The following is a 27,633-nucleotide window of genomic DNA, read 5'->3' on the forward strand; positions in this document are numbered from 1 at the left end:
TACTAAGTTTTATTTTGTGCCACCTTACTTACTTGTGTATCTACTCATGTAACAGTCTTTAAATAGGGAAAACATGGAAGTGTTTGGTGGCTTCTAAATTCATCCCTGTTTGGATCCTAAAGAATGAATGGGGCTAGACTAAATGCTAAAACATTCACGACATGCTGTACAAAGATTAAGTGCACGCATTGAAAAAATATAGGGATGTATTAATTCGTCTTAGCTGAGGTAAGAACATAAAATGTTGAAAAACGGTGGTGCTTTCCTTTAAGAAGTATTCTTGACTATTTGTGATCATCAGCAATCTCTTGATTTGCTCCAAAGCAGCAGAAGCACAAGGAACCATCAACAGGCGCAGCACCTGTCTTTAACTTTCAAATCTTCAGGGTGCTGCTCACAATGAAAGAGAAAAAGATCAAAGTTTCTTTTCTTCATGAAAAATGAAAAGATCCAGAAGAGACGCCCCTCTGGGACTGTGCAAAGGAAAAAATAAAGTAAAAGATAGAGTGATCCAATAGTTTATATCTTATTTATGTGAAACGGATGGTTGGTAGGCCACATCGCTAAAATGTGCCAAATGTCTGTCTGTGCTCACCGGCTGCTCAGGGCTGAAAAGAAAGATGGGGGTGTGCTGTGTAATGTATGGCCTTAGGAAGGTGATCTCCTTTAACAAACTGTCACAAGAGAGCGGCAATGAAGAGGCTCAGAATCCCATTGTAACAGTGCGGATTATTGATTTATCAACGCCTGTCACAGCTGCCTTCTTGTTCTCCATACGAGAGTCTTATCCCTGCCCCGCATCAATTCACTCCAGACATATGAATTATAACTAATCAATGCACTCCGCTGTAGTCTAAATGGGAAAATAGATTTTCTTTTGTTGTTCCTACGCGGACGAGGGGCGAGATGTGATAAATGATATATCTGCAGACAGCTAGGGTCATGAAACATGAGTAGGGTGACATGTAACAAGATTTTATTTTTTTCATTTTTATTTCTCTCTTCCTGTACTAATGTAGCGCTGGCAATAAATTGCGAAGGCAGCCTGGTAAAATTCATATAATTTACGCAACTGTCAAAACCTATGCGATGGGTTTTTTGTGTGAGCGGCATGGAAATGGAAACCTTTGATAGACGTTTAGATAGAAAAGATAAAAATCTGTTGACTTGCTTTCGTCAGATCCCAGTAATCATCTCGTATTTTCCTGACCCCTCATTTTGCATAGTAAATTGAAACCTTTGTATGGTAAAATGATGTTCATCTTTTCTCAACAATGAGGGAGAATGGGAAGTAAGATAAAGATCTGCTTAAACTGCTCAAACACGTACATCTCAATACACTGCTTTTATATTTGCATACTGTACCAGACTGTTATTTGGTGAATAAAACAGACAGCAATTTTCAAATGTATGTGCATTCCTTAAAGCTCACGTAACACACGCTGTTTCTGCATTTCTGATGTTAATCTGGAGTATCTTTATATCTCCGAAGAGTCTTTAGTTTAATCAGATTTTTTTTAAAGAAAGATTAGCTTTACCGAATCTTTCCGATAACGTACGAAAAAATAAAGAAGGAAGAGATACTACTGTGGGAGGAGCGAGTACGAGTCATACAACACTATACAACACTGTTTAACTTATGATTCACTACATGTTCGTGTCATTTATATAATATGCGCGTGCCTATTTCCAACATAAGACAGAAGTCTTACTTACTCCATGCAACTCATGACTCGGTTGGGACTTTTCAATGAAATCCAGCACATCAAACACACAAGCAAAACTCCGCTGCTTCCCGGATAATAAACTATATCCATTGTTTTCATGGCTTTCTTCTCCTTACATGGAAAAACACACTTCTTCATTCATGCCATTGTTGAGTTTTGAAATTAAACAAAGCTGTGTCGCGTGATATGATGTTTGCAAGTTCTAGCGTCTCCCGCTGATTGACGGGTGGGCGGGGTTTTCCGGGGGAAGTGCCCATAAAAATAAGTGATACGTATAGAAAACCCCTGAAATGTCAGCTGGGCCTGTAATCGAAAAAAAATTCAGAAACTTGTTCAAACCCTGGCGAAGTGCATTCGGCACAGAAATACTCTGTAACACGCCCAACTGCTTTTTTGACACTTTGCCTATATTTAGCATGAGGAAACAACTCTATAACTGTGTTAATAAGTCAGAATGCATGAAATACCATTGAACCAACCCTTTAAGAATCTCAGCATTTAATAAAGTCCTGTTTGACACTATGAATTGTTATTTTGGTAATAAAAAATAAAATATCATAATCAGGGGCGGACTGGCCATCGGGAGTTCCGGGAGCAATCCCGAACGGCCGGTCCATTTCAGGCCGAACCGGCCGGAGGTCAAAAAGTTTTTTTTTTTTTAAATGCCTGACCAGGCGCTCAGCTGCAGCGGAAAGCTGTGTCTGTTTCAGACCGGGCCAAACCAATTCTTCAAATCTTGAGGGGGGATAAGAGCGGCCCCTCCCAACTTGGACTGATCCTCGTTTGTCCTCACATCCGATTGGCTCAAAGGCGCCGATCAAAAGAGTTTACTTTTGGTCAGGTTTGGATTCGTGTGAATGCAACATAGACAAGACGGTAAAAATTGCGAAAACAAGAAAAGAAGATAAAGAAATGGGTGGGGCCTAAAAAATAAAAATGTTGGCACAAGAGGCAGCTAAATGCGCCAAATTAACAGACCTTTTTCGCAGTCAAAAGGACGCTGAGGCAGGAGGTGCAGATGAGGAAGGACCAGCAGCATGGACAGGACAGGTGCACAATTAGTGATGCATCTATTATACACTGAAATAATTTATATTTGCATTTAAATATAGGCATATATAAGGGATAATGTAGAGCGAGGCGGTTGTTATAGCGATTACAACCCCGACAGGACCCCACGCAAAGCGGAGCTTGAATCAGCCTTACGAGTTGTATTCGCTATAAGAACCGCCTCGCTCTACAGTATCACGCTTATGAAATTGATGAAATAGCCTGCGTGCGCATTTTGGCACCAGAAGTGGTGTTGTTCCCCAGTGGTTTTAACGTGTTAGCAACTCAGTAAGTTTATCAAAACAGTTTCCCAGCATCAAAATGTCTGGTACTTGCGTTTGGTTGCACTAATAATATACAAATATACGTATATATGGTCACTTTATATTTGGCCATCTGCTAACGTCTTCTATTCACTCCACTATAGTACACGGATCTGGTAGCTGTGTTGAAAAACTTGATAAAGTCAACTTTTAAATATAACTTTCTCTGTCTGTGTTGCTTCACTACTGATTCTTGCCATACTTCCATTGCCAACATGCGCGTGCATACGTTTCCACGTCATCATTGTGTTCAAACAGTAAAATGGTCTAGGGAATCCCTGTATTTCTATATATTAGCTGTTAAGGTCACTGATGGAGAGAGACAGGTTGATGATGACCCTTGCAGTAATATTGATGAGGAGGAGGAAGGAAAGCAGAACATGAGGAGGAGGAGAATGGAACCAGTACAAAAACAGTGATGGGGCAGTGTGCAGGGCTGGGTAGGCAATCATATTACCCTGCTGGAAAAACCAGCAAGACCAGCATATGTTGTGTTTTGGTGCTGGTATGCTGGTGACCACCAGCTAAACCAGCATCAAACCAGCATAGACCAGCATAATTCCCATGCTGGTTTGATGCTGTTTTTTTCAGCAGGGTAGGCATATCAATCAATCAAAGCTTTATTAAGGACACACAAATAGAAAAATACAGCACAATATTACATATTTACATATAGGATAAAATGCAATAGTTCCACTTACTAGATTATAACCTGACTAAAGCACAGATTGAATTAAAAAAGGAATTATTCTTAGTCATATTTATTACTGATGTTCTTCTCATGCATATGTAGCTGTACAATCAGTAAGCAGAGGCAGGGTCCAGCACAGGGGAAGTGGAGCCAGGAAGAGTTGAAAGTGAGTACGTACACACACAATCTCTATTTTATGGGACTGTATTGTAGTTTTTGATTATCTGAGTGGGTATGTGTGAGTAATTATGTTGGCTTTGAAAAAGCCAATATATTGTTATTGCTATTAAACTTATATCTTATTATGTTGGCTTTGAAAAAGCCAACATACTGTTATTGCTTTTAAACTTATTATGTTGGCTTGACAAAGCCAACATACTGATATTGTATTTAAACTTATTATGTTGGCTTGACAAAGCCAACATACTGATATTGTATTTAAACTTCTTATTATTATTATTATTCTTTTTCTTCTTCTGAGACTAAAATTTCTGCGGCTAACTCGTCCGACAGCTTTCAAGCTACAACCACGAAATTTTCCACGGACATTCTGACTGGTCTAAAGAAGTGTGCTATATCTTTTTGACGGGATCCGACTTACAGAATTCCTAAAACGGGACATAAAACTTCCGAAAAGTCCCATTTACTTAACATTGCGACAAACTTTGACAGGTCATAGCTGCAAGCGAGTAATTTGTAGAAACTTGTGGGTTACCACATTTGAAGAGGCTGGCAGGCACTGTGAGAACATACATCACATTGGAGTGTAAGTTTCACCCCTGGGGTGTAAGAGGCCCCCAAAATTCCCCATTGACTTATAACGGGGCAGGAAACACGCCCATATAAGGGAATAAAAACGTTCCAGATGGAATATCTTCGCTTTACAGTATCATAGAGACATGGGGGTGGGCTCATTTTACTCAGGCATCCAATCAGTCTCTCTGGATCGTCCCATAGCTATTAAGCCACGCCCCTAGCAACCATTTGTGGGCACCCTAGCAACATCTCCCATAGACTGCCATTATAAAATGCCCAGATGGATATCTTTGCAGCACAGTGTCACAGAGACATGGGGGTGGGCTCATTTTACTCAGGCATCCAATCAGTCTCTAAGGATTCTTATTGAGGTATTAAGCCACGCCCCTAGCAACCAAATATGAGCACCCTAGCAACATAATAAACAAAGCCTTATATCTCTGGATCCGAACATCATAGAGACATGGGGGTTGGGTCTTTTGGACATGTTAGCTTCATGCTAGCTTCATGCTAAGTCATACTAGCTTCATGCAAGTTTCATGCTAGCTTTAGGCTAATTTCATAATAAATCTTGCTAACTTCATGCTTATTCATGTTAGCATCATGCTAGTTTCATGCTAATTCATGTTAGCATCATGCTAGCTTCATGCTAACTTCATGCTAATTCATATTAGCATCATGCTAGCTTCATGCTAATTCATGTTAGCATCATGCTAGCTTCATGCTAATTCATGTTAGCATCATGCTAGCTTCATGCTAATTCATGTTAGCATCATGCTAGCTTCATGCTAATTCATGTTAGCATCATGTTAGCTTAATGCTAATTCATGTTAGCATCATGCTAGCTTCATGCTATATCATGTTAGCATCATGCTAGCTTCATGCTAATTCATGTTAGCATCATGCTAGCTTCATGCTAATTCATGTTAGCATCATGCTAGCTTCATGCTAATTCATGTTAGCATCATGCTAGCTTCATGCTAATTCATGTTAGCATCATGCTAGCTTCATGCTAATTCATGTTAGCATCATGCTAGTTTCATGTTAATTCATGTTAGCATCATGCTAGCTTCATGCTAATTCATGTTAGCATCATGATAACTTCATGCTAACTTCATGCTAATTCATGCTAATTCATGTTAGCATCATGCTAACTTCATGCTAATTCATATTAGCATCATGCTAGCTTCATGCTAATTCATGTTAGCATCATGTTAGTTTCATGCTAATTCATGTAAGCATCATGGTAACTTCATGCTAATTCATGTTAGCATCATGCTAGCTTCATGCTAATTCATGTTAACATCATGCTAGCTTCATGGTAATTTATGTTAGCATCATGCTAGTTTCATGCTAATTCATGTTAGCATCATGCTAGCTTCCTGCTAATTCATGTTAGCATCATGCTAGCTTCATGCTAATTCATGTTAGCATCATGCTAGCTTCATGCTAATTCATGTTAGCATCATGTTAGCTTCATGCTAAATCATGCTAGCATCATGCTAGCTTCATGCTAATTCATGTTAGCATCATGCTAGCTTCATGCTAATCATGCTAACTTGATGCTAGCTTCATGCGAATCATGTTAGCTTCATGTTAGCTTCAGGCTAATCATGCTAGCTTCATGCTAAATCAGGCTAGCTTCATACTTAAACATACTAACAGCCAGATAGCCTACTAAACTAAACTTCTGTCAAACCGTTTTAAACGTTCAGGCCAGGCTTTGTCAAGCCAACATAAAGTTTGTCAACAAACTTTTCTATCTAGTTATTATTATTATTCTTCTTCTGAGCGAAATTTCTGCAGCTAACTCGTCCGACAGCTTTCAAGCTACATCCACCAAATTTTCCACGGACATTCTAACTGGTCTGAAGAAGTGTGCTATATCTTTTTGACGGGATCCGACTTACAGAATTCCTAAAACGGGAATTTAAAATTCCAAAAGTCCCATTGACTTTACATTGGACAAACTTTGACGGGTCATAGCTCCGAGTGAGAAATTTGTAGAAACTTGTGGCTTACCACATTTAAGGAGGCTGACAGGCACTGTGAGAACATACCTCACATTGGGGTGTAAGTTTCACCCCTGGGGTGTAGGAGGCCCCCAAAATTCCCCATTGACTTATAACGGGGCAGGAAACACGCCCATATAAGGGAATAAAAACATTCCAGATGGAATATCTTCGCTTTACAGTGTCATAGAGACATGGGGGTGGGCTCATTTTACTCAGGCATCCAATCAGTCTCTCTGGATCATCCCATAGCAATTAAGCCACGCCCCTAACAACCATTTTTGGGCACCCTAGCAACATCTCCCATAGACTGCCATTATAAAATGCCCAGATGGATATCTTTGCAGCACAGTGTCACAGAGACATGGGGGTGGGCTCATTTTACTAAGGCATCCAATCAGTCTCTAAGGATTCTTATTGAGCTATTAGGCCACGCCCCTAGCAACCAAATATGAGCACCCTAGCAACATAATAAACAAAGCCTTATATCTCTGGATCCGAACATCATAGAGACATGGGGGTTGGGTCTTTTGGTCATGTTAGCTTCATGCTAGCTTCAAGCTAAGTCATACTAGCTTCATGCTAGTTTCATGCTAGCTTTATGCTAATTTAATAATAAATCTTGCTAACTTCATGCTTATTCATGTTAGCATCATGCTAGCTTCATGCTAATTCATGTTAGCATCATGCTAGCTTCATGTAAATTCATGTTAACATCATGCTAGCTTAATGCTAATTCATGTTAACATCATGCTAGCTTCATGCTAATTCATGTTAGCATCATGCTAGCTTCATGCTAATTCATGTTAGCATCATGCTAGCTTCATGCTAATTCATGTTAGTTTCATGTTAATTCATGTTAGCATCATGCTAGCTTCATGCTAATTCATGTTAGAATCATGTTAACTTCATGCTAATTCATGTTAGCATCATGTTAGCTTCATGCTAATTCATGTTAGCATCATGCTAGCTTCATGCTAACTTCATGCTAATTCATGTTAGCCTCATGCTAGCTTCATGCTAATTCATGTTAGCATCATGCTAGCTTCATGCTAATTCATGTTAGCATCATGCTAGCTTCATGCTAATTCATGTTAGCATCATGCTAGCTTCATGCTAATTCATGTTAGCATCATGCTAGCTTCATGTTAATTCATGTTAGCATCATGCTAGCTTCATGCTAATTCATGTTAGCATCATGCTAGCTTCATGCTAATTCATGTTAGCATCATGCTAGCTTCATGCTAATTCATGTTAGCTTAATGCTAGCTTCATGCTAATTCATGTTAGCATCATGCTAGCTTCATGCTAATTCATGTTAGCATCATGCTAGCTTCATGCTAATTCATGTTAGCATCATGCTAGCTTCATGATAATTCATGTTAGCATCATGCTAGCTTCATGCTAATTCATGTTAGCATCATGCCAGCTTCATGCTAACTTCATGCTAATTCATGTTAGCATCATGCTAGCTTCATGCTAATTCATGTTAGCATCATGCTAGCTTCATGATAATTCATGTTAGCATCATGCTAGCTTCATGCTAATTCATGTTAGCATCATGCCAGCTTCATGCTAACTTCATGCTAATTCATGTTAGCATCATGCTAGCTTCATGATAATTCATGTTAGCATCATGCTAGCTTCATGCTTATTCATGTTAGCAGCATGCTAGCTTCATGCTAATTCATGTTAGCATCATGCTAGCTTCATGCTAATTCATGTTAGCATCATGCTAGCTTCATGCTAATTCATGTTAGCATCATGCTAACTTCATGTTAATTCATGTTAGCATCATGCTAGCTTCATGCTAATTCATGTTAGCATCATGCTAGCTTCATGCTAATTCATGTTAGCATCATGCTAGCTTCATGCTAATCATGCAAACTTGATGCTAGCTTCATGCTAATCATGTTAGCTTCATGCTAATCATGTTAGCTTCATGCTAGCTTCAGGCTAATCATGCTAACTTTATGTTAAATCAGGCTAGCTTCATACTTAAACATACTAACAACCAGATAGCCTACTAAACTAAACTTCTGTCAAACCGTTTTTAACGTTCAGGCCAGGCTTTGTCAAGCCAACATAAAGTTTGTCAACAAACTTTTCTATCTAGTTATTATTCTTTCTTCTCCTCCCAAAATTTCTGACACTAACTCGTCCTAGGGCTTTCAAGCTACATGCACCAAATTTTCCACAGACCTTCAGACTGGTCTGACTTAGTGTGCTATATCTTTTCTAACTGATGGGACCTTCTGAATTCCTAAACGGGGGGCTCAAACACCCCAAAATTCCCATTGACTTAACATGGAGACAAACTTTGACGGGTCATAGCTGCGAGTGAGAAACTTTTAGAAACTTGTGGCTTACCACATTTAAGGAGGCTGGCAGACTGTGTAAGAACATACATCACAATGGGGTGTAAGCTGTACCCCTGGGGTGTAAGAGGCCCCCAAAATTTCCCATTGACTTATAATGGGGCAGGAAACATGCCCATATAAGGGAGTAAAAGCGGCCCAGATGGAATATCTTCACTTTAGAGTGTCGTAGAGACATGGGGGTGGGCTCATTTTACTCAGGCATCCAATCAGTCTTAATAGGATTCTTATTGAGGTATTAAGCCACGCCCCTAGCAACCAAATATGAGCACCCTAGCAACATAATAAACAAAGCCTTATATCTCTTGGTCTGAACATCATAGAGACATGGGGGTTGGGTCTTTGGGTCATGTTAGCTTCATGCTAGCTCCATGCTAAGTCATACTAGCTTCATGCTAGTTTCATGCTAGCTTTATGCTAATTTCATAATAAATCTTGCTAACTTCATGCTAAATCATGTTAGCTTCATGTTAAATCTTGTTAACTGCACGCCAAATAGTGCTAGCGTCATGCTAATCATGTTAGCATCATGCTAATCATGCTAGCTTCACGTTAAATCATGCTAGCTTCATGCTAATCATGCTAACCTTATGCTTACTTCATGCTAATCATGCTAACATCATGCTAGCTTCATGCTAATCATGCTAGAATCATGCTAGCTTCATGCTAATCATGCTAGAATCATGCTAGTTTCATGTTAACATCATGCTAGCTTCATGCTAATCATATTAACATCATGCTAGCTTCATGCTAATCATGCTAATCATGCTAGCATCATGCTAGCTTCATACTAATCATGCTAGCATCATGCTAGCTTCATGCTAATCATGCTAGCATCATGCTAGCTTCATGCTAATCATGCTACCATCATGCTAGCTTCATGCTAGTCATGCTAGCATCATGCTAGCTTCATGCTAATCATGCTAGCATCATGTTAGCTTCATGTTAATCATGCTAACATCATGCTAGCTTCATGCTAATCATGATAGCATCATGTTAGCTTCATGCTAATCATGCTAGCATCATGCTAGCTTCATGCTAATCATGCTAGCATCATGCTAGCTTCATGCTAATCATGCTAACATCATGCTAGCTTCATGCTAATCATGCTAGCATCATGCTAGCTTCATGCTAATCATGCTAGCATCATGCTAGCTTCATGCTAATTATGCTAGCATCATGCTAATCATGCTAGCATCATGCTAGCTTCATGCTAATCATGCTAGCATCATGCTAGCTTCATGCTAATCATGCTAGCATCATGCTAGCTTCATGCTAATCATGCTAGCATCATGCTAGCTTCATGCTAATCATGCTAGCATCATGCTAGCTTCATGCTAATCATGCTAGCATCATGCTAGCTTCATGCTAACATCATGCTAGCTTCATGCTAATCATGCTAGCATCATGCTAATCATGCTAACACCATGCTAATCATGCTAGCATCATGCTAGCTTCATGCTAATCATGCTAGCATCATGCTAGCTTCATGCTAATCATGTTAGCATCATGCTAGCTTCATGCTAATCATGCTAGCATCATGCTAGCTTCATGCTAATCATGCTAACATCATGTTAGCTTCATGCTAATCATGCTACCTTCATACTTAAACATTCTAACAGCCAGATAGGCTACTAAACTAAACTTCTGTCAAACCGTTTTAAACGTTCAAGCTACGCTTTTTCAAGCCAACATAAAGTTTGTCTTCAAACTTTAATATCTAGTTATTATTATTATGTTGGCTTTGAAAAAGCCAACATATTGTTATTGCTTTTAAACTTATTATTATTCTTTCTTCTCCTCCCAAAATTTCTGACACTAACTCGTCCTAGAGCTTTCAAGCTACATGCACCAAATTTTCCACAGACCTTCAGACTGGTCTGACTTAGTGTGCTATATCTTTTCTAACTGATGGGACCTTCCGAATTCCTAAACGGGGGTCTCGAACACCCCAAAATTTCCATTGACTTAACATTGAGACAAACTTTGACGCGTCATAGCTGCGAGTGAGAAACTTGTAGAAACTTGTGGCTTACCACATTTAAGGTGGCTGACAGGCTCTGTAAGAACATACATCACAATGGGGTGTAAGCTGTACCCCTGGGGTGTAAGAGGCCCCCAAAATTTCCCATTGACTTATAATGGGGCAGGAAGCATGCCCATATAAGGGAATAAACGCGTCCCCGATGGAATATCTTTACTTTAGAGTGTCGTAGAGACATGGGGGTGGGCTCATTTTACTCAGTCATCCAATCAGTCTCTTAGGATCGCCCCAAAGCTATTTAGCCACGCCCCTAGCAACAATTTTGGGTACCCTAGCAACATCTCCCATAGACTACCATTATAAAAAGCCCAGATGGATATCTTTACACCAGAGTGTCATAGAGACATAGGGGTGGGCTCATTTTACTCAGGCATCCAATCAGTCTTAATAGGATTCTTATTGAGGCATTAAGCCACGCCCCTAGCAACCAAATTTGAGCACCCTAGCAACATAATAAACAAAGCCTTATATCTCTTGGTCTGAACATCATAGAGACATGGGGGTTGGGTCTTTGGGTCATGCTAGGTTCATGCTAGCTCCATGCTAAGTCATACTAGCTTCATGCTAGTTTCATGCTAGCTTTATGCTAATTTCATAATAAATCTTGCTAACTTCATGCTAAATCATGCTAACTTCATGTTAAATCTTGTTAGCTGCACGCTAAATAGTGCTAGCGTCATGCTAATCATGTTAGCATCATGCTAATCATGCTAGCTTCACGTTAAATCATGCTAGCTTCATGCTAATCATGCTAACCTCATGCTTACTTCATGCTAATCATGCTAGCCTCATGCTACCTTCATGCTAATCATGCTAACATCATGCTAGCTTCATGCTAATCATGCTAGAATCATGCTAGCTTCATGCTAATCATGCTAGAATCATGCTAGCTTCATGCTAATCATGCTAGAATCATGCTAGTTTCATGGTAACATCATGATAGCTTCATGCTAATCATATTAACATCATGCTAGCTTCATGCTAATCATGCTAGCATCATGCTAATCATGCTAGCATCATGCTAGCTTCATGCTAATCATGCTAGCATCATGCTAGCTTCATGCTAATCATGCTAGCATCATGCTAGCTTCATGCTAATCATGCTAGCATCATGCTAGCTTCATGCTAATCATGCTAGCATCATGCTAATCATGCTAGCATCATGCTAATCATGCTAGCATCATGCTAGCTTCATGCTAATCATGCTAGCATCATGCTAGCTTCATGCTAATCATGCTAGCATCATGCTAGCTTCATGCTAATCATGCTAATCATGCTAGCATCATGCTAGCTTCATGCTAATCATGCTAGCATCATGCTAGCTTCATGCTAATCATGCTAGCATCATGTTAGCTTCATGCTAATCATGCTAACATCATGCTAGCTTCATGCTAATCATGCTAGCATCATGCTAGCTTCATGCTAATCATGCTAGCTTCATGCTAATCATGTTAACATCATGCTAGCTTCATGCTAATCATGCTAGCATCATGCTAGCTTCATGCTAATCATGCTACCATCATGCTAGCTTCATGCTAATCATGCTAGCATCATGCTAGCTTCATGCTAATCATGCTAACATCATGTTAGCTTAATGCTAATCATGCTAGCATCATGCTAATCATGTTAACATCATGCTAGCTTCATGCTAATCATGCTAGCATCATGTTAGCTTCATGCTAATCATGCTAGCATCATGCTAGCTTCATGCTAATCATGCTAACATCATGTTAGCTTAATGCTAATCATGCTAGCATCATGCTAGCTTCATGCTAACATCATGCTAGCTTCATGCTAATCATGCTAGCATCATGCTAGCTTCATGCTAATCATGCTAACATCATGCTAGCTTCATGCTAATCATGCTAGCATCATGCTAGCTTCATGCTAATCATGCTATCATCATGCTAGCTTCATGCTAATCATGCTAGCATCATGCTAGCTTCATGCTAATCATGCTATCATCATGCTAGCTTCATGCTAATCATGCTAGCATCATGCTAGCTTCATGTTAATCATGCTAGCATCATGTTAGCTTCATGCTAATCATGCTAACATCAGGCTAACTTCATGCTAATCATGCTACCTTCATACTTAAACATTCTAACAGCCAGATAGCCTACTAAACTAAACTTCTGTCAAACCGTTTTAAACGTTCAAGCTACGCTTTTTCAAGCCAACATAAAGTTTGTCTTCAAACTTTAATATCTAGTTATTATTATTATTATTCTACCCCAAATTTCTGACACTAACTCGTCCTAGGGCTTTCAAGCTACATGCACCAAATTTTCCGCAGACCTTCAGACTGGTCTGACTTAGTGTGCTATATCTTTTCTAACTGATGTGACCTTCCAAATTCTTAAACGGGGGGCTCGAACACCCCAAAATTTCCATTGACTTAACATTGAGACAAACTTTGACGGGTCATAGCTGTGAGTGAGAAACTTGTAGAAACTTGTGGCTTACCACATTTAAGGAGGCTGACAGGCTGTGTAAGAACATACCTCACAATGGGGTGTAAGCTGTACCCCTGGGGTGTAAGAGGCCCCCAAAATTTCCCATTGACTTATACTGGGGCAGGAAACATGCACATAAAAGGGAATAAAAACGTCCCAGATGGAATATCTTCACTTTAGAGTGTCGTAGAGACATGGGGGTGGGCTCATTTTACTCAGGCAACCAATCAGTCTCTTAGGATCACCACAGAGCTATTAAGCCACGCCCCTAGCAACAATTTTGGGTACCCTAGCAACATCTCCCATAGACTACCATTATAAAAAGCACAGATGCATATCTTTGCACCAGAGTGTCATAGAGACATAGGGGTGGGCTCATATTACTCAGGCATCCAATCAGTCTCAATGGGATTCTTATTGAGGTATTAAGCCACGCCCCTAGCAACCAAATATGAGCACCCTAGCAACATAATAAACAAAGCCTTATATCTCTTGGTCTGAACATCATAGAGACATGGGGGTTGGGTCTTTGGGTCATGTTAGCTTCATGCTAGCTCCATGCTAAGTCATACTAGCTTCATGCTAGTTTCATGCTAGCTTTATGCTAATTTCATAATAAATCTTGCTAACTTCATGCTAAATCATGTTAGCTTCATGTTAAATCTTGTTAGCTGCACGCCAAATAGTCCTACCGTCATGCTAATCATGTTAGCATCATGCTAATCATGCTAGCTTCACGTTAAATCATGCTAACTTCATGCTAGCTTCATGTTAATCATGCTAGAATCATGCTAGCTTCATGCTAATCATGCTAACCTTATGCTTACTTCATGCTAATCATGCTAGCATCATGCTAGCTTCATGGTAATCATGCTAGAATCATGCTAGCTTCATGCTAATCATGCTAGAATCATGCTAGCTTCATGCTAATCATGCTATAATCATGCTAGTTTCATGCTAACATCATGGTAGCTTCATGTTAATCATATTACCATCATGCTAGCTTCATGCTAATCATGCTAGCATCATGCTAGCTTCATGCTAATCATGCTAGCATCATGCTAGCTTCATGCTAATCATGCTAGCATCATGCTAGCTTCATGCTAATCATGCTAGCTTCATGCTAGCTTCATGCTAATCATGCTAACCTTATGCTTACTTCATGCTAATCATGCTAGCATCATGCTAGCTTCATGCTAATCATGCTAGAATCATGCTAGCTTCATGCTAATCATGCTAGAATCATGCTAGCTTCATGCTAATCATGCTATAATCATGCTAGTTTCATGCTAACATCATGGTAGCTTCATGTTAATCATATTACCATCATGCTAGCTTCATGCTAATCATGCTAGCATCATGCTAGCTTCATGCTAATCATGCTAGCATCATGCTAGCTTCATGCTAATCATGCTAGCATCATGCTAGCTTCATGCTAATCATGCTAGCTTCATGTTAGCTTCAAGCTAATCATGCTAGCTTCATGCTAGCTTCATGCTAATCATGCTAGCACCATGCTAGCTTCATGCTAATCATGCTAGCATCATGTTAGCTTCATGCTAATCATGCTAGCATCATGCTAGCTTCATGCTAATCATGCTAACATCATGCTAGCTTCATGCTAATCATGCTAACATCATGTTAGCTTCATGTTAATCATGCTAGCATCATGCTAGCTTCATGCTAACATCATGCTAGCTTCATGCTAATCATGCTAGCATCATGCTAGCTTCATGCTAATCATGCTAACATCATGCTAATCATGCTAACATCATGTTAGCTTCATGCTAATCATGCTAGCATCATGCTAGCTTCATGCTAATCATGCTAGCATCATGGTAGCTTCATGCTAATCATGTTAGCATCATGCTATCTTCATGCTAATCATGCTAGCATCATGGTAGCTTCATGCTAATCATGCTAGCTTCATGCTAATCATGCTAGCATCATGGTAGCTTCATGCTAATCATGTTAGCATCATGTTAGCTTCATGCTAATCATGCTAGCATCATGCTAGCTTCATGCTAACATCATGCTAATCATGCTACCATCATGCTAGCTTCATGCTAATCATGCTAACATCATGCTAGCTTCATGCTAATCATGCTAGCATCATGCTAGCTTCATGCTAATCATGCTAGCATCATGCTAGCTTCATGCTAATCATGCTATCATCATGCTAGCTTCATTCTAATCATGCTATATCATGCTAGCTTCATGCTAACATCAGGCTAACTTCATGCTAATCATGCTACCTTCATACTTAAACATTCTAACAGTCAGATAGCCTACTAAACTAAACTTCTGTCAAACCATTTTAAACGTTCAAGCTACGCTTTTTCAAGCCAACATAAAGTTTGTCTTCAAACTTTAATATCTAGTTGTAACAATTTTATCACTCCAACTGACTGTACACACGACATGCTGGTAGTTAGCAGTATACTGTGACTTATGTGTTCGAGATTAGGTTTTGCTGACCTGGTTGTGTTTAGTGCAGTGGTGACTTGCTTATACAACCTGAGGAGGCAGGTGTATCCTAAAGTTTCTTTAAGGTCTTCAGCATAATCTGATTCTCTTTATACCATAAAAACACTACTAGAATTAAAAAAACTACAAAAAATCTGGCTCGTGCACCAAGGGCACTCGCGTAAAAGGCCTCTCCATCTTAAAGTCCCGGGCTGAATTTCAGTCCCAGTACGTGCCTGATCATAATGGCTCTGTGAGCTCCCTATCTAGACAATATTTTTTGGTAGCTTTGTTTCATATGCACAATCTCATCCATACAGGAGCAATCCCAAACGAAAATGAACTCCATAAATACATACTGTATTTATTACAAAATAGTATCAAAACAAAATAGGTCCATCTAAGTAATAATGAACCTAATATGTGTGTGTTACGCAAAGAATAATTGACAAATAATGCACACCCAAGGTAGTAATGTGGCATGACGTGAAGCGGAGTGTGCACTTTGGTGTGCACTATTTTCAAATTATTCAAAGGACGGAGTCAATTATTCCCCTTATACCACGGTTACCGCAAAGATTTCTCTAGTGGTTATGTTAAGACATTTGACAGGTCCGGTGTGTGTTTTGCAGAAAATAATCAACATTTCTCAACCAATCAGAATAAAGAATTTATATTTATACCACAGGGCTGTTAAATGCTTTATTCTGATTGGTTGTTCCACGAGTATGCATTAGGTTTTGATAAACCTAACCTGTGGTTATAGACTGGTATAAGCGTAATAATTTACTCCAGTCCTTTAAATTATTTGAAAATAATGCACACATGCTTCACCTCGTGTTGCCTTTAGGGCTGCATAACAACTAATCGCAACTTTGCAGAATAAAAGTTTTTGTTTACATCATATGTGTGTGTACTGTGTATAATAATTAGGTGTATATATAAATGCACAAACATGCATGTATATATTAAGAAATATTTACATGTGTTTATAAATTTTTATATTAATATATAATTTATAAAATATAAATACTTACAATATATACACATATTTTTTCCTTAAATTATACATGCATGTGTATGTTTTTATATATACCTAATTATTATACACAGTACACACATATATATGATGTAAACAAAAAACTTTTATTCTGCAAATAATTAGTTGCTATTAGTTGTTATTCAGCCCTAGTTGCCTTACCACCTTGATTTTGTATTATTTTCGAATAATTCGAAAATGATTTCTTATGTTATTTACTACAGTTGTCTGATTGGCAATTAGCAATTAACAAGCCAGCTTTAAGTATCTCATTTGTGAGGTAAGACTGTTAACAGGGTTACATATGAGGTTACATTATGGTATGAATGTTGCCCTCAAAAGGTTATCGCCTGGGTAAATGTGGTCAACACATAGCGAGGCAGCACACTAGGGCTTGCAAATCCTTTAAAAGTAGTCATACTGCAGTCTTTTCCACATCATGTAGACACAGTTCAGAAAATGAAGTTTCTGTTTTCTGTGGCCAGAGAGAGTGAAGTTGTCCACAAACAGAAGCATCTGTTGTATATATCCACAGCTGAGCCATGAAACTTACATTTCCTCACTCATCTGTTGAGATAGGCCTAAATCTCAGAAGGGACTTGCAAAGAGTCTTCAAAGCCTGGCCTGGTATCTAGATTGAACCAGGTAGTTCTGCTTTTCAAAATAAAGAAACAGAAAAAAGGCCTAACAGAGAACGTTGGGGAGCACAATACCCCAAAACTGTGAAAGGAATACAGACTAAAGATTTATTTCTCTCCCCTTTTAAATAAATATATAAGTTTCCAGAGAGATGAGAATACTGTCTGCACACCAACCGGTTGTCTTGGCAAAGCTTTTTTTAGGGGGCCTGCCAAGTGGGGGCTATGACATCCATGGCCATGTAGAAAAACCAAACCTCTCTTAAATGACCGAGTTGACCGTTTCTTGGAAACTCGTGTGTGGCTTTCTTAATCAAAGAGGGCAAACAAAGAGATCCAAGCTAAATGTAACCCTACAGCTCGCTACTGGCGAGAAGAGCTGTTCGCATTTTAAAAGACCTCTACTGACACACTCCATGCAGGAAAGCATTCATTTTGAAATTGCGCAGCGGTAGCTGCCAGTAAAAGTCAGCTCATGTGGCGTCTGAGTGCATTTCAGAAACATATTTTTATGAATGGCCACTTTTAATTGAAAAACACCAAATAATCAGTAAAGCCATTCCTGGTCATTCCTGAAAATAAAAGAGCTAGACATTTCTAGCATGGTTTTAAGAACAAGGATTTAAGCAATGGTTTTTGATTCTTTTATTTAGAGATTGACAGGAAAGAGAAGAGGAGAAAGATAGAAATTGGAATTGCCCCATGTTCGAACCCAAGTGTCATTGTCAAGTGCACTACCTTCTACTCCACATCTCCAGCAGTTAATTTATTTTAATGTTACTTCTTGCTGAAAATAAATGAAGCACCAAATCATGCCCCATGCCAACAAGACTGAAAGATCCTTGGGTGTCCAACAGGGTGATAAATGGTTGCCATTTGTTATGCAGAGGTCTGGGAAAAGCTCTGCATCCCAATGTCTGCTACTGAGAGACTTTCTTTGTCTCTCCGAAAGCCCTTAAGAATAAGCCACAATGTGCTGACCAAGGTCATAACCAGACGAGAGAGAAGGGTGAAGTAAAAAGACAGAACACTGTGTCCATGCGTGTTGGCAGCCCATATGGAACTTTAAAGAAAAGACCGGACAATTTCAAGATCTCATTCACAGAATCTTTTTTTTTCTGGGACAGCAGAAAACGTAATATATCAGAAGAGTCTATTTTCCCTTGTATAGGCGAGCGTACACGAAGTTTACATAGGTGAACACCTCTGTATTTCAAAATAATAACCTAAGGTACAGAATATCATACTGTAGCTAGAAAGCATTCATTACATGTGATAATATTACATTGTATGTATACCAAATGTTCGTTCTTCTACAGAGCACTGTGGGCAGTGAATAGTAAAGTACAAAATCCCGTCGGGTACGCCAATAAGGCTACTATGGCCATCGCTTTTGGGGAAACAGTAAGCAAAGCTAACCATGTGTTTTTACACTGAGAAGTTGTGCCTCTAGCACTGTGCTGTATGCTTGGTTTGGTTTGCAGTGATGTTTTGAAAGGAAGCCAAAGGAATTGAAGGAAGAACAAGGCTCTTAGTTGTGGGTTTGTGAGCTAAGGCGTTAAGGGCACTCCCCTAACTAATGGAGACAATGCACAGGCCTGATTTTAAGAAAAACTAAGCATAATGGGATTGACTTAAATTTTTTTACCTTTTTAATTCCAAACTTGACCACTGACTGAAGTTTTGAGAGCAAAGTCATAATTTAGAGATTGGGAGCCTGTCCACACGGAGATGCATTTAGATATAGATACAAATGTTTTATCGAATCAGCATTTCGTCTAGACGGATCAGGTGTTTTGGGAGCTTGAATCCGCTATTTTTTAAACCGGGTCCCAAAGTGGATAAAACTGAAACCAACACCCCTGCATCTTTGTGTGTAAAGCCAATCTGTACATTTATGTGTACGTTTCCTTATCTATTTAGCTACTTATGTGTGAAACCACACACTTCCATTTATTTTATGATCTGATCATGAACTTGCACATGACGCGCGCTGTTCTATGAAGCTGGTTATTCCAGTTTGCACACACTTCTCTGTTTGAATTTTGATTTGTATTTAAAACCCCCGTGTCAAAGAGTTGAACGGTAACTTGTTGCAATTACACATGCATCTAGGGTTGCCAACTTTGTCACTCTGAAATACGGGACAAAGGGTGGCCTGCCGGGTATGGTTTTGTGTATACAGTGTGTTGTTTTAAGCCATTTGTAAATAAGATGGCTAATCCCTAATTAAATATTAATTTAAAACTCTTATGCCTTGGTAACTTGTGGTAGGTTTATTAATAGTTTGTTTATATACAGTAGGTACTTTAACACAGTCCTTTAATTGAACCATTACCTAACTATCTAAGGCTGGGTACACACCAAAAGAAAATCAGGCTGATTTTGGGCCGATTTCCCCCCTTCCGACAATCCTAGCTATGTCCCGAGTATAGCAATGGTTCTACAGATTATTTTATCAGATTGCCCCTCCGTGTGATGTGTGTTAAGAGTGTCTGAACCTGCTCGGAAGAACGTTGGAGCCGTGCCGATCATGAATCGTAAATATTCAACATGATCAGAAATCCTGATGTGTGTGGGAAACCTAAGGACAAACGCGAGCACGCTATTGAGATTATCACGTGAAACGAAACCATATCCAATCAGAAAGTGAGATGAGGGAAGACAGAAGCAGTCATGACGCAGCATAAAGGCGCTTCTCAATCCGTAGGTCGCATTTCCAGACTGTCTTATTTCAGAATATTAACAGTTTACTATTATTTCAGGTTTATCGTATATTGTTGTAATATACTTATGACTTGTGAATGTAATGCTCAGTTAACTTGAATAAACCAGGTTTCATGACGTATGCAGCCTGCATATGCGACCTCCGCAGGCTGCAGCCTTCGGATTGCGAAACGGCCAAAGTGAAGTTGATGTGGACAGCAGAGATGCAAGATCACTTTGTTGATTTGTGGCAACAGCACGAATGTTTATACAACGTGTCTTGTAAAAAGTATTCCAAGCACTATCATTGAAATGTCTTCCTGCATATCGTCCGCCATGCTTATTCTGAAGTCTCGCGAGATTTTGTGGGATTTCCTGGGTTCACAGTCGAGACTCGAGAATCTGTTTGTGTGTGGTGTGCTGTCTTTGACACATAATGGCACACCACACACTATAGAAGCAAAACAGGAGCAAAATCAATTTTTTATCCTCATTTTTGTGGTCAATCACATTTTTAAAATCTTATAAGATGTAAAAAATCTTTTGGTGTGTATCCAGCCTAAGACAAAACACTTCTCGCACTAAGGTTTAAAAAAACGTTAACCCCTTCATATTAATCTTACGTGTGACAAACTAAAAAGAACTAAAAATTACATATATTCTCTAAGCTGTACTTTTGCAGAGTCAACATCAAATACTTTAACAAATACTGAAAATACACTTACAGGCTGTGAAACAGAAGAGCATGAATGTCTTAGCAAAGTTGGAAATGCCTTGGGGCTTTTCAGATTAAGACGTTTTATTAGACAGGTCGGAATCAGCGATCTCTTTAGATTTGAGAGCTTTGTAACTATGCCAATCTTATACATCCACAAATATTAAATCCTATTATATGACACCTTACGTATACTGATTTTACTTGTATGACAGATGTCGGTGATCATTCTCAAGTGTCGTGATCATCTATATTGCAAAAAATATATATTTTCAAATTGAATTTTAAATATATTTCAAAATATACAAAACATTGCCAAATATATTTACTACATAACATTGTTTGTATATTTTGAAATATATTTTAAAGTATTTATAAACTTAACAGGTTTGAAAAAAAATTAATATTAAGTATTTTTTCAACTGCAAAAATGTACTTTATAAAATTTTATATTTCAAACATACTTTACAGACTTTTTATATTTTGGCCAGAAAAAATAAATTATTTGCAGAATGGTTTGTAAAATTAAAAATGTATTTGTTGCCCTGAAATACATTTAGAAATATACGTTAATATATAAAGGCTAAAACTAAATATATTTTAAAATTCCAAAATATATTTAATTCTTTTCCCGCCATTAACAAGTTACAGTATCGCGTCAATAGCGTGAAAACATTTCCTACAAATTATGCTTTCCTGACGAGTTTTTAAGGTAATCTGTAATTCCGCTATTATCCGCTATAATTATAAAAAACTGAAGCAAAACTAATTTGACAAATTTTAAACTCCTTTTATGTTTTGATAATCATTTTCATTATCTTTTAATCTGATCTCTGACAAAATTCTTTTACAAAAATGCAATTATTTCAGCTTTTTGCTGAAAATTTGGTATTTTTGAATAAACCTACCCATATTTATGAGGTCATAAGAAGAGAACAAATGAAAATAGAATTAAACGTTTTTTTCCCATTGTGTTTGTTTGAAAGCAGAGGGTTTGTTCTTTAATAAATGTTTATATTTTTATATAAAAAATTTTTTTACTGGAAGGCATTTTGTGAAACTTTTGTGAAAATCACAAAAAATGCTGGAGGGCATCTATTTTAAAAAGCCTGGTGGGAAATTAATTAATTAAAACTTTTCTTTCTACAAAATGTATTTGGTTTAATATATTATATTTAAAACATATTTTTGGCCATTTTTGTCTGGAACTGACAGGTGGATAACATCAAAGTATGGCGAGAGCATTTTGATAGCAGTCTCCTCTGTATAATTTCTCACGGGAATTTGTGGCGCCACATGAAGTCGAACAAGCCTGTTGTATCAGTCACTGGTTAGATCAAAAAATGGGATGTGGGAGGTCACATATGGGACAAATAAATTTTGCCCAAAATACAGGACGTCTCGGCTAATACCCTACATGCATCCTCACCACGACACGCCCCTTAAGGCATTGCTTCTGCAATTTCTTTGTACAGAGGAAAATAAAATAAGGGGAAGCACTGACGTGTGGATGTGGCCTGAGATGCATAAAGAGAGATGGTAAATAACATCCAGTTACTTACAAGCAAACTGCAGAAGGGCATCTCTGCTTAGGACGATGCCGATGCTGTTCTCTGCTCTGCACTGGTATCTCCCATAATCAATGGCTTCGCTTGCGTTGTGTATTATCAAGTTTCCGTCAATCAAACTGTAGCGGAAATCTGCTTCTACATCCACATTCGATCCATTTATCAGCCAGCTGTAAATACAACAATAAAATTAGTAAAGATGAAACAAATGATGTATTAGGAGAGGCGTGAAGTGTGTACAGGTTTGGCAAAAACATTCTGCCCGTCTATCATTAATCAGGCAACAGACTGAACATAGATTTATGACTTGTCTGGTTGCTCTAACAAACAATGTGATTACAATTTTAGGGGAATAAACCTGCAAAAGTATAGCTACCTCTAACCATGAAACTAGCTTTTACTAGATTTAATATATACAGAAGTTATCACATGATCACCAGTGAACAGCTTGTTAGCACATAGACTGATGTGTCTAAATAGCTCAGACAGGAATATCGATCTAAATTACGGACCGGACGTCAAACCACATTAGTGTCTGGGAACACAGTCACATGGCGGATCATTCAACCTCGGCAACACCTTTATTTATTTATGCTTATGGAGGATAAGTGATTCCTCCAGGTGGAATCAAATCCATCGATCAATTGCTGTCTGCTTTCTAAAGGTTAAGACTTCTCTGATCCAATAGTACGGGTTGAGGAATAAAATGCTGATTCTAGCATATATATACGGTTTAAACTAGTCAAACTATCATTCTAGCACATCGTATCAATTCCAATTAGTAATCCACAGTGGAAAAGTCCAACATCTGTGTCAAATTAGCATTAGTCTAACAGAAATGCCACCCAGACAGGATAATAAGGATTCAAGGTAAAGCTCCGGAGAAATTAAATGTCATTTATTATCCATTTAATAAAATCTTATCCATGTTAATGAGACGAGTAAAGCGTACCTGTAGGTTGGAGCAGGATTTCCTCTGGCTTCGCAATTCATTATCACTTTCTTATCGTCTGAGCCCAGGGCGAAGATTGCGTCATCGGGTTCCTGAACGAATACTGGACCGAACTCTTCGCTCTCTGGGGTCACAATGAAAAAGAAAACATGATTTGCAAACCTTTAAAAATAAACAGTGATATTACGCTTCAATTCAGAGCTAATTTCTGAAAAAAAAACTGAAAGGTCAAATCACTTTGAACAAAAATTAAACATGCTGTTGTTTTGTTTGCGAGTTGTTTTGGCACATGAGTTACTAGAGAATTTATGCAAATGTTGATTTGGTGATGTTAATAACGTAAATCGCTTCTGAACCAACATAGCACGATGCATAGTTGGAGAAACTAACTAGCTTGTCACAACTGTTTTCAGAAAGCATAGTAACTTAAACCATGTTGGTTTAACAACTTAGTTGATGATGTCACGTGGGAGATGAAGTACTAATTAATCTGTGCAAATCAATTTTATGTCAGATTACTGCTGTAAATAACATATATTGCATCGGAAGATTAATTTTGTTATCGTAATTTAGTTGCCTGTTGTTTATTTTCAAGATATAAAATTCATGCGCAAGTTCCCTCTTACGTCACTCCTCCCAGGGATTCCCCAGGGTCTTAAAGTTTGTAGATCTGCACACATGCGCAGCTTTCAAATTCAGCGCTGTAATTCTGTTTACAAACTTAAAGACATAAAATAAATAAAATTTGTATATATTTAGAATGATGGATATAGAATGTACTACATGTTTTTTTGTTAATTTGTTCAAAAGCATTATCAACGCAAGTCTATATATGATAATAACAAGGAACGCTGCTTCTAATGACAGGTGAAGAGCTGTCGTTCAAACCACACAAATTTGCGATGCAGCTTACGAATGTTCGTTTGAACTATGGTTTCAGGAAACACCAAATCCTTGACCTTCGCCAGTAACGACGTAACTTACGACAGTAGTTGGCTAACAATGCTTTTGGGAAACGCACCACAGGTCTCACTGTTAATACGTAGTATTAACACATAACTTTCATAAACACAAAACATATATTTTTTTAATTAGATGTTAAAGCATATTTATTCGTAGCATTATTTTGTTTTTAAATCTATAAAACTTAATAATAAAAAGTGCTGTATAATTTCCCTTTAACCATTTTATCGATAATGAGTGCGTTTACATGCACGGTCTTACGGCGACTATGCTTAATAAACTGATAATGCGTGGGGTCATGTAAACGCGTAAAACTGTTTTCTTTTATCGGGGAAAGCCCATAAACGGCGTAAGCAAAAACCAATGTCGTTTTTTGCTCATTACACGGATTTCGCATGGCATGTAAACAACCATCTTTTTTCGCGGTTTTGTCCATGTGCGAATGTCTCCGCTAATGAAAGATAAACGTCACACGTGGAAGTAAGCGCAAAGTAACACATAAAAGTCTCCGCTTGACTAAAGCAGTTGGCAGAGAAACTGTTAAAATAGAAGCTCGTGTTATATTTACAGACTCTGCAGACCCGAGAAGAGATACAACAGTAGAGCTTAAGACAGATATGCCGTCGACTTTTTTAATGACTATTATGTACTATAGGTGGTGACGTCACTGCCTGCGTCACTGATAATTCAAGTCCCATGTAAACGCAGTTGTCTGCAAAGCTGGCTTTTTGATTTGCATGTAAATGCATGAAAACCGTTTTCTATAATAAGCAGATTTTTGATAGTTACCTGCTTATTATGTGCATGTAAACACACTCAATGCTACCACCCTAACCCTACCCAAACCTTAAACCCAAAGCCTTCTTTATACAAAAAAAAACACGTAATGTATTCTTTGTATATTCTGCAACATAAAAGACAGAATGTGTAATTTTTTAGTAACAATATATCATTTATAACATTTAGTAACCGAGTCCACACTGGCTCATTTTATGAATTGTTTTAAAAATATACATGACCATAAGTTAAACTTCCAGCATCCCATTCATACACTGAAAACACAATTTAAAGAAACCTCCACCAAAAATAAATGAAAAAAAATACCTATGGTATTTAAGCCTTGATGTGTACCATGGCAAATGACATTTCTGGGATAACCACATTGGTACAAAAGGTACATAAACATAGCAGTCATCCAGTACCATAGTACATATCAAAATACCATGAAATGTTAATCTAACATTGTCGCTTTATCAACATCTTGTATGTCTGAATTACATTTTTGTAAGGGAAATGATGTTTATGATATCATCATGGCTGAATACTCCCTGTCACGCCTCGACTAAATCCGGCAGATGCTGTTGTTTTTTTGTGCAGGAGCGGATTTAGACAACAGAGAAAAAGAAGAGATGAAGGACCTGTGGGCGCAGAGTTCAAGCATAACCTAGTCATTTGTAGCGGCTTGGGAGTGAGCTATATAAGCTCCGGCTCTATTATTTATGCTGTGTGCTGCATGCATAATAAATCCCTTCATGCGGGCTGCAGCACCGTCCCTGTCTCGAGCTGTATTTCGCCCAGGTGTCAGCATACGGGTAGCCAGGCATGTAAAAAAAAACGTCTCCTGTACAACCTGTATCGTTTTCAGGACAAAAAACACATTTCTTATACATCACAGTCTGTTGCTGTATCGCCCACAGGAAAGTGTTACATTCTCAAGAGGGGATATATGATCGCTGGCAAAACAAAGAGAGGAAAAGTGCAAGATATAGCCTATGAGATATACATCACAACAATATTTGCAAATAAAATACTTTACTTGAAGCCAGTCCTGTGCATACAATGCATTACATAGTCATTCTTATTGCATAATTTACATGATAAATGTTACAGTGTAGTTGCTAAGTGGTTGTTAGGTCAAACGCTTTAGCAGATGCTTTTATCTAAAGTGACACAGTGTATATTATGTACATATACATATATACAACTATATGTGTGGAGTTTGAACCTATGACCTTTCCATAATACTGTGTTGTACTAAATGAGGAATGCTGCTGTCTCTGAAGTTGCAATATCTTTATATGGCTTTACATAACTATAAATAAAATGCTTGGTGGTAAGATGCATTTGCTAGATTATGGTGGCCAGGAGGCCAAACTCATGAGTGACTTTACAAAAACACTATATGACATGACATCTATCCTTGTCTTGAACCCTCAACATTGTTACAGAAGAAAAAAATGTGAAGAGCCCAAGCGGCAACCTTACGGTCTCTCTCTTGAATCCAACAATAAAGTGACTTAAACTGCAATTTAACGACTGGCCCATAGACCCCCTATGTTAAAATGCCAAATTTACAGCAGAAAAAATATGGTTTTTAGATGATTTCAGCAGTAACAACATAAACAAGCGGCTTTCGTGGAAAACACGTAACTTCTGGTAAACCCCGCTAAGAATAAATAACAACAAAGTAGTTTATTTATATAGCAAGCCGAATAAACAACACATAGATTACCTAGGAAACCAAAACATTTGTTATTTTCAACGAGGTATTTGTTCAAGAGTTCAGTTTAGCAACTAGTCAGACCATTAAAAAAACAGAAACCAGAAGTAAAGTTCCGACCAGACGCGAAATCGTGTGACCGCACGTGCGTACGATGAAACCAGATTTCGATCTTTTGCATGAACAAATACGTTGTTTTGAATGTAGAAACGCGTCAAGCGTGCTCAATTAGAAAGCAATGTGGTCGCGACACGCATGCGATGCAACACACTCTTTTTCCCACCTTCCAAATGAGGTGAGTGTCGCGGATGTGTTTTCTGTGTGGTTTTAGATGCGAAAAGTAAACCGCCTCTTACTGGGGGGTTCACACCAGATGTGAGTTCAATGATTTGCGTCAGTAGATTGCATACAAAGTCAATGCAAAGACGCGATCAGACGCGTCCTCGCATGGGTCGATGCAAATGACGTGATATAGGCGGCGCGTTTGCCGCGAAAACACGCACTATTCGCCTCAAACGTGTCTTCGCCCAAGTTGAAAATATTCAACTCGAGCGAAAAATTTGCATGACAAATCTCACCTTGTAATCTAGAGCGAGTAACGCGATGCTCCGCGTTTGGTGTGTACGTAGCATTACAGTTCTGCATAATT

At 38.4% G+C, this 27,633-nt stretch overlaps 1 protein-coding gene across 2 annotated transcripts in view; it reads right to left on the minus strand.

The window, feature by feature from the left end:
• cntn5 (contactin 5) overlaps nucleotides 1-27,633 on the minus strand; it is a 330,742-nt gene that overhangs the window by 125,591 nt on the left and 177,518 nt on the right. For both annotated transcript variants that reach the window (XM_055173819.2, XM_055173818.2), the window contains exons 4-5: nucleotides 23,522-23,645; nucleotides 22,564-22,739 (exon numbers count right to left, since the gene is read on the minus strand). In XM_055173819.2, the coding sequence (XP_055029794.2) occupies nucleotides 22,564-22,739; nucleotides 23,522-23,645 (300 nt within the window). The remainder of the gene's footprint in view (nucleotides 1-22,563; nucleotides 22,740-23,521; nucleotides 23,646-27,633) is intronic.

This window comes from Misgurnus anguillicaudatus, chromosome 15 (assembly GCF_027580225.2).
Source record: "Misgurnus anguillicaudatus chromosome 15, ASM2758022v2, whole genome shotgun sequence".
NCBI lineage: Eukaryota > Metazoa > Chordata > Actinopteri > Cypriniformes > Cobitidae > Misgurnus > Misgurnus anguillicaudatus.